At 38.2% G+C, this 16,766-nt stretch overlaps 1 protein-coding gene and 1 pseudogene across 25 annotated transcripts in view; one reads left to right on the top strand and one right to left on the bottom strand.

Moving 5' to 3' along the window:
- The window catches only part of AASDH (aminoadipate-semialdehyde dehydrogenase), a 46,026-nt gene that overhangs the window by 4,514 nt on the left and 24,746 nt on the right, over positions 1-16,766 (bottom strand). For 8 of the 25 annotated variants that reach the window (XM_005555234.4, XM_074039948.1, XM_005555233.4 and 5 more), the window contains 9 exons: positions 14,322-14,563; positions 13,857-13,963; positions 13,188-13,360; positions 12,244-12,436; positions 10,177-10,292; positions 8,050-8,845; positions 3,943-4,106; positions 1,742-1,864; positions 956-1,087 (listed from right to left, as the gene is read on the bottom strand). In XM_005555234.4, coding sequence (XP_005555291.3) covers positions 956-1,087; positions 1,742-1,864; positions 3,943-4,106; positions 8,050-8,845; positions 10,177-10,292; positions 12,244-12,436; positions 13,188-13,360; positions 13,857-13,963; positions 14,322-14,563 — 2,046 coding nt within the window. Of the gene's footprint in view, positions 1-955; positions 1,088-1,741; positions 1,865-3,942; positions 4,107-5,577; positions 5,850-8,049; positions 8,846-9,418; positions 9,552-10,176; positions 10,293-12,243; positions 12,437-13,187; positions 13,361-13,856; positions 13,964-14,321; positions 14,564-16,379; positions 16,577-16,766 lie in introns of those variants that run through there. The other 17 variants (XM_074039952.1, XM_074039955.1, XM_074039951.1 and 14 more) reach the window with 8 other exon arrangements.
- Positions 15,250-16,184, top strand: LOC135970940 (large ribosomal subunit protein eL8 pseudogene; annotated as a pseudogene).

Genomic DNA, 16,766 nt, shown 5'->3' with positions numbered 1-16,766 from the left:
AAATAAGTTCTGATGTTCAATAGCAGAGTAGGATGACTATAGCCAACAACAATATGTTGTATATTTCAGAATAACTAAAAGAGAAGATGTGAAATGATCCCGACACATAGAAATGATAAGTACTCAAGGTGATGGACACCACAAACACACTGACTTAATCATTATACAGTCTATGCATGTAACAAAATATCACATATGCACCCCATAAATAGGTACAAATGTCTGTATCAATTAAAAGAAACCAGGGGTTTTATTTAAACTTTCATAATCTCAGTAGAAGTTATAATAAAACAGGCTAGGCTGGGCGCGGTGGCTCACGCCTGTAATCCCAGCACTTTGGGAGGCCGAGACGGGCGGATCACGAGGTCAGGAGATCGAGACCATCCTGCCTAGCACAGTGAAACCCCGTCTCTACTAAAAAATACAAAAAAATTAGCCGGGCGAGGTGGCGGGCGCCTGTAGTCCCAGCTACTCGGGAGGCTGAGGCAGGAGAATGGCGTGAACCTGGGAGGCGGAGCTTGCAGTGAGCTGAGATCCGGCCACTGTACTCCAGCCTGGGCAACAGAGCGAGACTCCGTCTCAAAAAAATAAAATAAAATAAAATAAAACAGGCTAAAAACTGGTAATATTTTTAAAAATTGGGGGAGAGAGATGACAAAAGAAGTGTAACAATGTTTGGGTAGAAATCTTTTAAATCTACTATGTCTTCTTTAAAAAATTAAGAAATCCATGGCTTCACAATTAAAATAGAACTACTTCTCAACATCTCAACACCATGAGTTGAATAATGTTTAAAATGTTACTTCAGTTGTCACCATCTGCTTTGCCTTTGAGAAAAATAAATTTTAAAAAATACATAAATAGAACTATAGATATATAAAATTTCTTGTCCATTTTTTATAAATTTATATAGATATGTAAAATTTTATATATAAAAAATTTCTAGTTCTATTACCTGTTCTCCAAAGTGAGTAAAGCAGAGAAAATTCCCATCTACACAGCCAATACAAACATACTGTGAGCAACATCGTGGGGAAGAGAAGAGTGGTTTTCCACAGGAATGTTTCCAAATAATGTTCCCAGTAGCCTGTCACAGGAAAAAGCAATTCACAGCATTTTACATCATCCTACTAATCAGTTACCCTTTAAAAAACAAACTCATAATCTCCTAGGGGTAGAACTAAAATAGCAGAAAACGCTATAGGGGTAAGCAGACATAAATGAAGCTGGTATACATATATTAAATCAATCAGTGCTATTTATGAGAACTAGGAAAAAGGCTTGCAATAAAACCAGCAAAGAAAAACACTAGCACCTAAGAGCTATCCCTATGATGGACATAAAGTTCTTAATATGATGAAAAAAATTCTGTCAATTTTGAACCCAGGAGGCGGAGGTTGCAGTGAGCCGAGATCGCACCACTGCACTCCAGCCTGGGCAACAGAGCAAGACTCTGTCAAAAAAAAAAAAAAAAATACATATATATATATATATACACACACACACACACACACACATATATATATATATACACACACACATATATATACACACACATACAGAAATTTAAATTTTCTTATCTTTCTAGATCTCGTATCAATCATTTTTAATGAATTCTAGTTTGGTGTATGTGGACTACTATAACTGAAAACTACTCAAACTTTCAGAGCTCAAAGCAAAAATTTCAAAAATTTAAAGAAAAGATAGGTAATAAAATCAATATGTATTATTTTATGCCTACAGGATTTACAGCCAGTAAAAGTCCTCCCAATGTAGCAAAATACAAATGATGTGGAATCGGGTTCAAACACGGAGAGGAAAAGACAGTTCCTCCACATTTTGACTTCCAAACACACTTCTTTCTCTGCAAATAAGAAAACAAATTAATTGGTTTTTGCTGATGGTTAACAAATCCATATATCCTACCCTTCATGATATGTCTGTTTAGTTAACATATGTTTTTATCTTTAGTATAAAATACATGCCTATTGTGGAGAATCAGATTAATATAAAGACAAAGGACACCACCCAGAGACAACCAGTGTTAACAGTTTAGCATTTTCTCATTTCTTTTTGGGGTATGGGTGTATGTGTGTATGTCTGTGCGCACACATCTGAGAATGTGTGTATATACACACACATGATTTAATATAGTTGAGATCATTCTGAATATACAACTTGGCATCATGTTTTGCTCACTGATTTTGTAATATTATTTAAATATAATTTTAATGCATAATATCCCATATGAACATAAATAATTTCTCTACCTTATCATTGAATGTTTTTTGGAATTTCTAGGTAGTATAAACAACTTAGAAATAGGCATCTTAATGCGTATATTTGACTATGTTTCTGATTATTTTGCCAGGATTTCTAAAAAAATAATTTTTTTTTTTTTTTTTTTTTGAGACGGAGTCTTGCGCTGTCGCCCAGGCTGGAGTGCAGTGGCCGGATCTCAGCTCACTGCAAGCTCCGCCTCCCGGGTTCACGCCATTCTCCGGCCTCAGCCTCCCGAGTAGCTGGGACTACAGGCGCTGCCACCTCGCCCGGCTATTTTTTGTATTTCTTAGTAGAGACGGGGTTTCACCGTGTTAGCCAGGATGGTCTCGATCTCCTGACCTCGTGATCCGCCCATCTCGGCCTCCCAAGTGCTGGGATTACAGGCTTGAGCCACCGCGCCTGGCCTAAAAAAATAATTTTATTGGACCAAGGATATGATATTGTTACCTATGGTCAAATCAAATCATTTTCATTAGAGGCCTCACTAGTTACAACCTCTTACCACTCTCATCAGCATTTAATGTTATAACGAATATGTTTCCTAATCTAACACCATTTGTTTCTCTATCTCAGACTTTTTAATTTTCATTCCTTTGATTATTAAATTTATGAACTATTTATATACATTTACTAGTCATCTCTTCTTTGGGGTCCTGTGTATTTATGTCCCTTGTTTATTTTTCTATCTATCTGGATCTTTATATTTTATTAATTTGTATTTGATCTTCATTTTCATTAATATTAATAAACATAAATGAATTTCCACCTTTTTCACATTTATTTCAAAAATTTTCCCAGCTTAATTTCATAATTCTTTTTTTTTTTTTTTTTTTTTTTTTTTTTGAGGCAGAGTCTTGCTCTGTCGCCCAGGCTGGAGTGCAGTGGCGCGATCTCGGCTCACTGCAAGCTCCGCCTCCCGGGTTCCCGCCATTCTCCTGCCTCAGCCTCCCGAGTAGCTGGGACTACAGGCGCCGCCACCACGCCCGGCTAATTTTTTTGTATTTTTAGTGGAGACGGGGTTTCATTGTGTTAGCCAGGATGGTCTCGATCTCCTGACCTCGTGATCCGCCCGTCTCGGCCTCCCAAAGTGCTGGGATTACAGGCTTGAGCCACCGCGCCCGGCCTTAATTTCATAATTCTTATATAACATTTTAATTTTTATGTAATCAGGTCTTAAAATATCTTATTGATATCTTCCTTTGTCATTTTTTTCTACTGTCAAGATGATAATCCTAAATTCTTTACATTCCAAAACTCTGAGTAGCACACTTATTTGTGGTAAATTTGGTAATGAAGTTAAAAAGGTCTTAAGATATTAAGACTTAATTAATGCTTTATTCTTCCCAGACCACAGTGATAAGCTTGGGAAATAGTTAATATCTGTTCCAAGGCTCAACTGCACCTGACAGTTACTTCTTCTAAGTATTAGAAATTTAATGCTTCTATGCTTATGATATTAGACTAATGAGGTGAATTTTTTTTTTTTTTTTTTGAGATACAGTCTCACTCTGTCACCCAGGCTGGAATACATTGTCACAATCTTGGCTCACTGCAACCTCCACCTCCCAGGTTCACGCAATCCTCCCACCTCAGCCTCTGGAATAGCTACCATTACAGGCATGTGCCACCATGCCCAGCTAATTTGAGGTGAATTCTTACATAAATATCTAAAGCATATGCATGCTGGTCATGAGATCCAATGTAAATGAGTCCTGTGGTTGGATCCATGGTTGCTGAGCTTTTGACAGCATCTCCAGTAGTAAACATCCAGTATTTTTCTCCACTATTACTTTTCAGAACATAAACTAATCCATTATAACAGCCTGCCAAGAAACAAAGCACAAAAGATTTGATATAGATATATTACTGGAAAATAATTATTTAGCCTATATCATGGTATTTATATTCAGTCCTCCTCTTATACATAGGCTCTATGATCAGCTCATCTGGCTTACATTTTAGCAATGTAAAGCAGAAACTGAATTAGTAATCACTTGCATAAAATATCTATTTAGTAGATATATCTTATCTTTTAAAAGTTTCACTAATTTTTTTACATACTTATTTTTAAAAAGTGCTTCACTACTGAAAAAATAATAAAGCACACTGTGGTGGAGAGAGATTTTTGACGCATCTGGATTCAGATTTCATCTCAACTAAGATTGGGCATTTAAATCACCCAGTGTTGCTAAGCCCCAAATTATTCATCTGCAGAATGTGGAGTCATCTACTTCCAGGGTTATTATGACAATTCAGATAATGTGAATAAATGCCCAGTGCATAGAAAGTGTTTAAGAAGTGCTAACGTTAACAGTCAATGTTCATTGAGCATTTACTATGTGTCAAGTGCTATTCTAAGTATGTTACATCTATTAATTCATTTAATCTTCACAGTGAAGTAAGTACTATTATAACCACATTTTATAGATGACAAAATTGAAGCACAGAGAGACTAAATTACTGGGGAAAAATTACACAGCTCATATGTGGCAGAACCAAGATTTGAATCTAAGAAGTCAAGCTCTAGAGCCTATGCTCTTAACAACTAAACTACTTTTCCCAAATTGCTGCTATGGATGAGAAGACAGGGCAGGAGTCCTTGACCTTGATGTAGTCAAAATAACCTAGCCGGAAGTAGAGATTGTTCAAATCTACAAAGTGAAGGTCACTGAAATTCCCTGGAGATCATGAAAATCAGGAGAAGTAGAATTTGGGGACAGCTATTTAGGGCAATTTCATTGACGCCCACTCTTTAGATGGCTCTGCCTATGGCCACTGCCACTCATTTGAGACCCAAATCCCAATGTACTTTTTATGCTTTTTTTCCCCCTGGCAGTTATTAGTTAGTAGCAAGAGAGTAGTGACCAGCTCAGAGATGACAAAGAGAAATGTCCTACATAGTAGAGCACCCCAGAACTCACCTGGGTAAAGATTTCTATCAATTCAGTTTAATTCCAAAAGACAATAGAGAATAAAATTTTTTGAACTTGGGTTAGGCAAAGATCGCTAAGATGACACTGAAAGCATGACCCATTAAAAAAATTAAAGTGGACTTCATCAAAACAAAGGACTCCTCTTCAAAAGACACTATGTCACTATGCTAGGAGAATAAAACACAAGCCCCAGACTGAGAGAAAACACGCAAAACATATATCTGATAAATTATTTGTATTCAGAATACATAAAACAATTCTTAAAACTCAATTTAAAAAACTTAAAAATGGGAAAAAGATTTCAATAGACACTTCATAAAAGATATACAGATAGCAAAAGAACTTATGAAAAGGTGCTCACCAGACATGGTGGCTCATGTCTGTAATCCCAGCACTTTGGGAGGCTGAGGTGGGCAGATCACTTGAGCCCAGGAGGTTGAAACCAGCCTGGGCAACCTGCAGAAGCTCTGTCTCTACAAAAGTTACAAACATTAACCAGGTGTGGTGGTGCATGTCTGTAGTCCCAGCTACTCCAGAGGCTGAGGTGGGAGGATCACCTGAGCCCAGGAGTTCGAGGGTGTAGTGAGCCATGATCACGCCACTGTACTCCAGCCTGGGTGACAGAGCAAGACCCTGTCTCAAAAAAAGGAAAAAAAAAAAGATGTTCAACATCACTAGTCACTAGGGAAAGGCAAATTAAAACCACAATAAAATACCACTCATGATTATTTCAATGGCTATAACAAAAAAAAATTAAAGGTGACAATACCAAGTACTAGCAAGAATGTGATGCAACTGGACCTTCACACATCGATGGTGCAAATGCAAAACAGTTTAGTCACTTTGGGAAACAATTCAGCAGTTTCTTATCATTAAGCTGTATTACTAAAAGTGTCCTGTAGTATAATTTTCAAAATGCTGTTGTTTAAAGGGGAAGAAGGAAGAATCAAATTCAGATTCAAGTAGATTGCTGCTAGGATAGCACAAGTAGGGAAAGTTATTCCTAAGCCTTTAGTCTGAAAAGTTTTGATGAAGATTCCATGAGCATATAAAATGAAACCTAACATATCTGGGAGAGTAAAAAGAGAGTTGTAGTCAGGCGGAGATATTATACCCAGGACCCCATATTCCTAATAAAGTAAAAGTCACCTATACCTTAATGAAACTGAGCAGCAGGTAGTAGCTAACACTTAACGAGCACTTTTGAAAAAATGCTCGCCAGACATGGTGGCTCACGCCTGTAGGGAGGCTTAGGTAGGTGGATCGCTTGAGCCCAGGAGTTTGAGATCAGCCTGGGCAACCTGCAGAAACTCTAACTACAAAAATTTCAAACATTAGCCAGGTGTGGTGGCACATCCCTAGCAAGGCACCAATGGATTCATAAACAATTATCTCATTTAATCCTCCCAAAAGCTTGATAAAGATTCTGGTGGTTTTAAAATATGTCCAGGAGGCCGGGCGAAGTGGCTCACACCTGTAATTCCAGAACTTTGGGATGCCAAGGCAGGTGGATCACAAGGTCAGGAGTTTAATACCAGCCTGACGAACATGGTGAAACCCCATCTCTACTAAAAATACAAAAATTAGCTGGCTGTGGTGGCGTGTGCCTGTAGTCCCAGCTACCCAAGAGGCTGAGGCAGAAGAATCACTTGAATCCGGGAGGCGGAGGTTGCAGTGAACCGAGATTGCGCCACTGCACTCCAGCCTGAGCGACAGAGCCAGACTCCATCTCAAAAAAAAAAAAAAAAGTCCATGAATTCTTTGATGCACTTCCTTTCAAGAGGTGGAGCCTAATTCTCTTCCCCTTGAGTGTGGCTTGAACTGAGTTATGCACTTTTCATTTATTTATTTATTTTGAAACAGAGTCCTGCTCTGTTTGCTCAGACCAGAGTGCAGTGGCACAATCACCACTCACAGCAGCCTCAACCTACTGGGCTCCAGTGATCCTCCCACCTCAGCCATTCAAGTAGCTGGGACTACAGGCATGTACTACCATAGCTAGCTAACGTTTGTATTTTTTGTAGAGACAGAGTTTCTGCATGTTACCCAAGCTGGTCTTGAACTCCTGGGCACAAATGATCCGTCTGCCTTGGTCTATCAAAGTGCTGATATTACAGGTGTGAGCCACCGCGCCTGGCTGAGTTACGCACTTCTACTTAACAGAAGAAAACAAAAAATGATGGTATGGAATTTGGAACACTGGGTCATAAAAGGTACTCTCTTCCTCCTTACCTGCTGTCTCCTGGATCATTCACTCTGAGGAATGTTAACTGCCATGTTTTAAGGGCAGTCAAGCAGCCTAGAGAGAGGCGCATGTGGCAAGAATTGAAGCTTCCTGTCAGAATCAGCAAAGAACTGAGGCTTTCTGCTAATAGTGATGCAAATGAGCTATCTTGGCAGATTTTCCAACCCAAGTCAAGCTTTCAGATGGCTATAGCCAGAACTGCCAGCTAAGCTGCTCCTGAATTGCTAACCCATAAAAACTATGAGACAATAAATCTGTGTTGTTCTAGGTTGTTGAGTTTTGGGGTATTTGCGATGCAGGAACACATTTTATTATTATTCCCATTTTACCCACAAGGAAAGTGACATTCTAAGAGGTTCAGTAACCTGCCAAAGGTCACAGAGCTCATAATAGCTATAGAGGTACGTTCAAATCCAGGGACTCTTGACCCCAAGGCCCACATTGTTAAACAGCACAGGGTTGACTATTATTTTTTGACAGCAACCAAACCCATCATACATAGATTTTTTTAAAATTTAACTTGGGCCTATGAAGATTATTGTATGGTAATTCAATTTAACTCCACAAACTTCAAATTTAAAAACTTACCCACCACAATAAAGTTTCCACACTTAGATACACATGCTGAGGATTCAATTCGATCTCCCAAAAGCTGTTCCCATTTCACCTTCCCAGAGTAAAAGTCAACTGCCTTCATTCTATGAGAATGGGAACCAATGTACACAGTTGTAGATGACTTATCGAAAGCGGGTATTACAACCAGCGGTGAAGCATCTACGCACTTGCCTGTGTCTGACCTCCACCTCACATGTAACTCCATTTTCTGAGTCCCTATCACAGGTTTCCCCTCTTCAGAAACTTTCACAACACAGGATGGATCTTTTGACTTTCCAATAAGAACTGGAGAATTTAAGTCTTTCACATTTTGAATGTTGGTCTGTGAAACTGAATCAGAAGGATAGGCTGAAGAGCAATGTCCTAACTTTGTTGAAAACCTAGTGGTATTCAGAGACAAAATTTGACTCCCTCTGCTCAGTGCAACAAAAGCATTAATCTCATTGTGGCAACTTAAAGTCATGATAGCTTTCTGATGTAAAGATGTTCCACTAGCTTCCTCTTGATTAATGTCGCTGAGTTTCCTTTTTGTGGCACAACTCTTCCTGAATGTCACATCTTCATCTGGAAACACTGTTTGAAGAATGTGGTTGTAAATCTCTAAAATGGAACTGCTGAGAATAATTTCCAGAAGCCCAGGCACTGATGTACCAACAAGTTTTTCAATTTCACTGAGGAGCCGGATGGACTTTAAGGAATCTCCACCACTATTTAAGAACAGTGACTCATCAGGAACCTTCAAAAGATCTTCTGAGAGATTCAGAGTAGACTACAGATGAGAGAATAGAGAAATATGTGACGTAAAGGTCTAAAATCAAAAGACTTCAACATTTACAGGTAATATAGAGAGATGAGAGTACCTACATTAATAATTAGAAATATAGGCTGGGCACAGTGGCTCACGCCTGTAATCTCAGTACTTTGGGAGGCTGAGGCGGGCGGATCACATGAGGTCAGGAGTTTGAGACCATCCTGGCCAACACAGTGAAACCCCATCTCCACTAAAACATGAAAATTAGCTGGGCATGGTGGTACCCACCTATAATCTCAGGTACTCAGAAGGCTGAGGCAGGACAAACACTTGAACCCGGGGGTGGAGGTTGCAGTGAGCCAAGATTGTGCCACTGCCCTCCCACCTGGGCAACACAGTAAATCTCTGTCTCAAAAAATAATAATAATATAATAATAACAACAATTATAAATATAAAATAAATACTTTTAATAATAAAATAAAGTTTTAAATTATTTTATTTATGTTAAAGGAGATCACTGTGCTACCAATTTTGCCACAAAGTCACTCTAAAAGTACAAAATATACTTCCCTTTAGAGCTGTTTTCTTACCCATAATATTGGGACAAAAACATCTGATTTATGAATTATAAAGCCCACAAGATACCAATAGCCAGTATTTCTGTAATACGGGAATAATCTGTCTTTGGTTGCTTCATATAAATCAAAATTACTTTCCAAGAATCTAAAAATGAAGTAGATAAGACTTTTTGTTTTGTTTTGTTTTGGTTTTTTTTTTTTTAGTAGATAAGACTTTTATCTTAGATACCCTCTATTTTTAGACAAGGCTACACAATTACATCCTCTTTTCAGAACCCTTTAGAAGCGAAAAATCTATATTTTATTTAAGAAAAATTATTAATTTATTGAGATATATTTTAAAAATTCTCTCAAGTAGAAATACTTGTTACTGAAAGTTCTTTTGGAATAATGATGTAAGCCCTAAGCCTAACAGACAACACATTGTGCTATAGCAAGATTTGGCTACTTTCTCAGCTCTGACAAGAGTGTTACTACATTCCACCGATCATCTTAGAGAAAAGTTATGTCAAAACAGGTTTTGTCTACTTGTGCCTTTTATTACTACTTCACTTTCAATCAATTTCTTTGTGGGGAACTTAATCTAGTCTTACAGTAGAGAACCTAACCTTCATTTTAACACAAATTGGATAAATGAAGCCATAATACCTAACATCTGGGTAGCAATAACATTCTCAGAAAATTGTATCCAACTTGTTAGGATGATAGCATTCCCTAAAGATATAAAATGACCTCCTTATAATAATAATTTTGTAACTTAAAAATTGTACCTTCCACAAATACTGTAATTTTTCCCAAAGGTCCTCTTTCCCACTGAGTTTATTCTCAGACTTCAAGTTTATGTAGTTTAAATATATCTTGTTTAACTCAGAAACATCAATTTTGCCTTAATATAAAAGAGAAATAACAAATGTTTTAAAACATTTTAAAATTTCACTCAAAGCCTTTATATATTCATTAGCCATACACATTTTTTTTTTGTACAACACAGAAATTGTATAAAGAGTTTGTTGTCAACAATGAACTCTAAAAAGTTGTCTGATGCTACCAAGAATGTAGAGAGAAATAGATGAGAAACAGGCCAGGCATAGTGGCTCACTCCTGTAACCCCAACACTTTGGGAGGCTGAGGTGAGAGGATTGCTTGAGGCTAGGTGTTCAAGACTAGCCTGGGCAACACAGCAAGACCCTGTCTCTACAAAAAAAATTAAAAATTGGCCTGTAGTTCTAGTTACTCAGGAGGCTTAGATGGGAGGATCACTTGAACCCAGGAAGTTGAGACTGCAGCAGTGAGCCCTGATTGCCCACTGCATTCCAGCTTGGGTGAAGAAGTGAGACCCTGTCTCCAAAAAAAAAAAAAAAAGAAAGAAAAAGAAAAAAAGGAGCTAATATTTATCCAATTTATCTCAATTTCAAGATTTAAAGAAATAGGTTCCATTAACTGAGCAATTACTGCATTTTGAAGTATATGTTAAATAAAAATGAAATTGGGAAGGCAATATAATATGGTGATTAAGAGATGATATATTTTGAAGTCAAACAGTGCTAGACAGGCAAAACAAACAATAATAAAAATAAAATTAAAATTAAAACAGTCCTAGACAGAATATCAATTCTATCACTGTGATAAGTTAATTGTATGTGTCAATGTGGGTGGGCCACAGGGTGCCCAGATTAAACATTTTTCTGACTGGGTCTGTGAGGGTGCTTCTGGATGAGATTAGTATATGAATCTAATTAAGGACTCAGAAAAGTAGATTGGGCATCATCCAAACTGTTGAGGGCCAAAATAGAAAAAAAGGCAGAGAAAGGAAGAATTTGCACCCTTTTTCTTTCTCTTTTTTGAGATGGAGTCTCACTCTGTTGCCCAGGCTGGAGTGCAGTGGTGCAACCGTGGCTTACTGTAACCTCCTCCTCCTGGGTTCAAGCGATCCTCCCACCTCAGCCTCCCAAGTAGCTGGGACTACAGGCGTGCACCACTGCACTCGGCTAATGTTTTTTGTATTTTTAGTAGAGACAGGGTTTCACCATTTTGGCCAGGCTTGTCTCAAACTCCCAACCTCAAGCGATCCATCTGCCTTGGCATCCCAAAGTGCTGGGATTACAGGCGTGAGTCACCGCACCTGGCATGCACCCTCTTTGTGTCACTGCTTAAGCTAGGACATCTCATTTCCTCCTGTCCTCAAACAGGGATTTACATCATCAGCTTCCCTGATTCTCAGGCCTTAGGACACAGACTGAATACAGCAATGACTTTCCTGAGTCTCCAGTTTGCCAAAGGGAGATTAGACCTCTTAGCTTCCATAAATGCACAGGCCAATTCCTGACAATAAATCTTTTATATATCTATATATTGGTTCTGTTTCTGGAGAACCTTGACTACTATACTAATATAACCACTAACTAGCAAAATGATTTTTGGAAAATTACTTAACCTCTTTTTTAGATGTTGCCAAGTCTGGAGTACAGTAGTTATTTACAGGCACAAACATAGCATACTGTACCCTCAAACTCCTGGCCTCAAGTCATCCTCCACTTTAGCTTCCCTGAATGGCTGAAACTACAGGCGCTCACCACTATGCCCCACTGAATTACTTAACCTCTTTAAGCCTTATTTTCCTCATCTGTAAATAAGAATAATACCACCTATCCACAGGATTTTCTGAAGATAAAATGAATTAATTATACAAAGTGTTCAAAAGAGGGTCTATCACAATAAATGCTAGTACCATTTACAAAAATAATAAAGATTTATGTGATCATTAAGCTAGTTATGAATACAATTAGTATTATTTGGCACTGAATTACTAAATTATATTTGGCACTAAATTACTTTACCGTGGGATGTAAATGGTAGAGAATCAATCAATACAAGCTCATCCGGGATTGCATGACTTGGAAGATATTTGTGCAGTTCTTTAAAGATGTATTCTTTTACTGAAGCATCTTTAGACACCATGAAGAGAATTAATTTTTCCTGATTATACCATGTAACTGCACAAGACTCCACTTGCTGAAGCTCTTCAGCAACCTATAAGAGAGATTATCCCAATTTGCCAATGAGGAGATTTACAAACAAGCTTCCTAAAAGCTTACTTTTTAATGTCTGAAATCAAAACAGCTGAATTAAATTTTGGAATATACTGGAGATTTTTTTAAAAATTGCTTTGCTACTGTTACTATTACTTGCACATAGGGTTCATAATATTTTTCAAAATAATAGGTCCTAAAGCAAAAGAAACCAGTTTAATTTCACAAATATTAAAATCCAGTTTGTCACTTATTTAAAGAATAACCGGCCGGGCGCGGTGGCTCAAGCCTGTAATCCCAGCACTTTGGGAGGCCGAGGCGGGCGGATCACAAGGTCAGGAGATCGAGACCATCCTGGCTAACACGGTGAAACCCCGTCTCTACTAAAAAATACAAAAAACTAGCCGGGCGAGGTGGCGGGCGCCTGTAGTCCCAGCTACTGGGGAGGCTGAGGCAGGAGAATGGCGTGAACCCGGGAGGCAGAGCTTGCAGTGAGCCGAGATCCGGCCACTGCACTCCAGCCTGGGCGACAGAGCGAGACTCCGTCTCAAAAAAAAAAAAAAAAAAAGAATAACCATCTCTTCATGCTGGGGATAAGGGGCACCCTGAATTATTCATATCTTTTATTGTAATTCATCACTAACACAAAAATTTCAGGTGTAAATAATAGAGACCCCAGCACAGAAAATTGGTGGTGGCTGCTTCTAATACTTACATATATTAATAGATAGTCAATATTTAAATAGTTCTACCTGTTGCACAAGTTCAATGTTAAGACGTTTGCCATGACGTTTGATCTGACTGTCTTTTCGTCCCAAAAAAAAAATCTCTCCATCTTTCACAGTCACAAAGTCTCCTGTAGCTCGCATTGTGCCAAGTGGTACTGTCACTTCATCATCAAGAAAACACACTCTGTTTCTGCCACCTTCCCAAGATATAAACACCAATGTCATAAAAATTCAAGGGAAATATATTAAAAACCGTAAAATCAACAACATCTCCAAAAGTTTGGTGACTAAGTTTCAAAATTTAAATACTAAAAGAGGGGCTCATTTTAAAATGTTATCTGATAAAACTAGACACAATAAGTTCAGTAAATAAGCAAAGAGATAAAATGAAATTTATTTCTTAAAATTTATAGATTTAAAAATTCTTAGACTACTGATTAAATACAATTTTGGCTATAAATATAAATATGAAGGTCCAAGTTACAGTTTCTAAATTACTTTTATTAATGTATTAGATATTATTATCTGAAATAATTATTGTAACATTTGGTATTTCATGACTATATGAATGAGATTAAAAACTATCACTGAAAAGCATGAGATAGACAAAAGAAAAAGAGGAAAGGAATAAAATTAACACATCAGATCATTTTTCTTGAAAAAAAAATTCTCAATCAACAAATATAAAACAACCTAAAAATACTTGGCCACAGCCTTCCTGAATTGTGAAGCCATTAGTATCTCTGACTTCAACTACTGTTCCAAGAAGTGGAAATCCCAGTTGTACAGGCAATTCACATCTATGAAAATAAGACCCAGAACAGATTTAAAATTTTTCATTTGAATAGAATATTTTCCAATATATTTAAATCATACTGTACCAAATAAAGAAAAAAAAGTTTGTTATGCTATAATTCAAAGACTGACAAGAGGAAAAGGTTAGGTGGAGAGGTAATCATATATGTTATTCATTACTATTTAGTACAAAAATTTGTAGCAGTATCTTGGCACCAGCCATAGTAAGGAAGGTTCTGGATTCCCGACTTAAAATATCAGATACAATCATATTTCTAAAATTATTACCCCAGCGCCTATCAAAACCAAAAACACTATCAGTGTTAAGATCCTAGAAATACATAGTATAATGAAGACCCTTACTTTAAAGTAGAGTTAAGAATCTTCTCTGGAATCCTATAAATGGTTGCCCAACTTGATACCTCTGTGATACCATAAACATTAAATATTTGTGTTTTATTGCCTTCTCCTCTCCAGCTTCTGAGAACTGTCAATGATGGAAACACTTCACCACCAAGGGCTAATACTCGAAGAGAAGTAGTGGCTGACAAAACATTTGACTTGATAAGCTTAGATCCAAATCTTCTAAGCAATGTTGGTGTTGCCTGTAGATACATTAAAAATAATTTATTTATTTCCCTTCACTTCTTTAGAAAGGTAAGCACTGTAGTTATTATTTCAAAGTTAACATTTAGAGCCCACATGGAAATTAAGGCTGTGTTTATCAAATGGGAAATCCCATTTGGAAAACTACTGGTGCAACATTATCTTCTTGTTTTTGTTTGTTTGTTTGTTTGAGACAGGGTCTCACTCTGTTGACCAGGCTGGAGTGCAGTAGCATGATCACAGCTCACTGCAGCCTCAACCTCCCAGGCCCAAGTCATCATCCCACCTCAGCCTCCTGAACAGCTGGGACTACAGGCACATACCACCACAACTAGCTGATTTTTAAAATTTTTTGTACAAATAGAGCCTGTGTTGCCTAAGCTGGTCTTGGACTCCTGGGCTCAAGCAATCCTCCCACCTTGGCCTCCCAAAGCACTAGGATTACAGGCGTGAGAGCCAACTGGCCCAACATTATCTTCCTAATGTGGATATCACTTATGCTTTAGAAAAAAACTCAAGCAAAAATATTATTTATATTTCATCATACAGTTCATACAAAAAGGTTTAAGGATAAAAAGGACAAAAACTATAAAATCAATTTACCTTTCCTTTCTTGCTCTGTATAAAAAGTATACAAAAGGGTTTAAAAACGTGCCTAAGTAGCTCTCTCCTCCCGCCATCCAAGATGCCGAAAGAAAAGAAGGCCAAGGTAAAGAAGGTGGCTCCGGCCCCTGCTGTCGTGAAGAAGGAGGAGGCCAAGAAAGTGGTGAATCCCGTTTGAGAAAAGGCCTAAGAATTTCGGCACTGGACAGGACATCCAGCCCAAAAGAGACCTCACGCGCTTTGTGAAATGGCCCCGCTCTATCAGGTTGCAGCGGCAGACAGCCATCCTCTATAAGCAGCTGAAAGTGCCGCCTGTGATTAACCAGTTCACCCAGGCCCTGGACCACCAAACAGCCTCTCAGCTGCTTAAACTGGCCCACAAGTACAGACCAGAGACAAAGCAAGAAAAGAAGCAGAGGCTGTTGGCCTGGGCCAAGAAGAAAGCTGCTGGCAAAGCGGACGTCCCCACTAAGAGACCACCTGTCCTTCCAGCAGGAGTTAACACCGTCACCACCTTGGTGGAGAATAAGAAAGTTCAGCGGGTGGTGACTGCACACGACGTGGATCCCATCGAGTTAGCTGTCTTCTTGCCGGCCCTGTGTCGTAAAATGGGGGTCCCTTAGTGCATTATCAAGGGGAAGGCAAGACTGGGATGTCTAGTCCACAGGAAGACCTGTACCACTGTCGCCTTCACACAGGTTAACTTGGAAGACAAAGGCGTTTTGGCTAAACTAGTGGAAGCTATCAGGACCAATTACAACGACAGACACAATGAGATCCGCCGTCAGTGGTGTGGCAATGTCCTGGCTCCCAAGTCTGTGGCTCACATCGCCAAGCTCAAAAAGGCAAACGCTAAAGAACTTGCCACTAAACTGGGTTAAATGTACACTGCTGAGTTTTCTGTACATAAAAATAATTAATACAAATTTTCCTTTAAAAATGTGCCTAAGTAAAACAATAATGAATAAAGATTGACAACAAAAGCTTTATTGAGGTATAACTGACATATAATAAACTATTTTAAGTATACAATTTAGTATATTTTGATAGACATATATACTAGCAAAACCATCACCACAATCAAAATAATGAACATAACTGTCTTAGTTGATTCAGATTACTATAACAAAAATACTGTATACTAGGTAAGAAATGTAGCGCTCACAGTTCTGAAGATAGGGAAGTCCAAGATCAAGGTATGGGCAGACTTACTGTCTGGTGAATACTCTACTTCACAGATGGTACCTTCTTGTGTTCTCGCATGGTAGAAGGAACCAACAAGCAACCTCAGGCATCTTTTATAAGAGCACTAATCTCATTCATGAGGTTCCCACCCTCGTGACATAGTCATCTCCTGAAGGCCCCACATCTTAACAACAGATTGGGGATTAGATTTCAACATATGAATTCTGGAGAGACACAAACATTCAGATGACAGCAATATTCATCACTCCCAAAATTACCTGTGTACCACTATAAGTATCCTCTCCAACTGGATCCCTTATCCAGACAACCACTGATCTATTTTCTGTCACTATAGATCAGAATAATCTTGTATAATTCCATTAATATAAATTATATATAAAATTATGAATAGAA

The sequence above is a fragment of the Macaca fascicularis genome, chromosome 5 (genome assembly GCF_037993035.2).
Source record: "Macaca fascicularis isolate 582-1 chromosome 5, T2T-MFA8v1.1".
In the NCBI taxonomy this organism is placed as follows: domain Eukaryota; kingdom Metazoa; phylum Chordata; class Mammalia; order Primates; family Cercopithecidae; genus Macaca; species Macaca fascicularis.
This window is presented reverse-complemented; position numbering and strand designations above follow the sequence as displayed.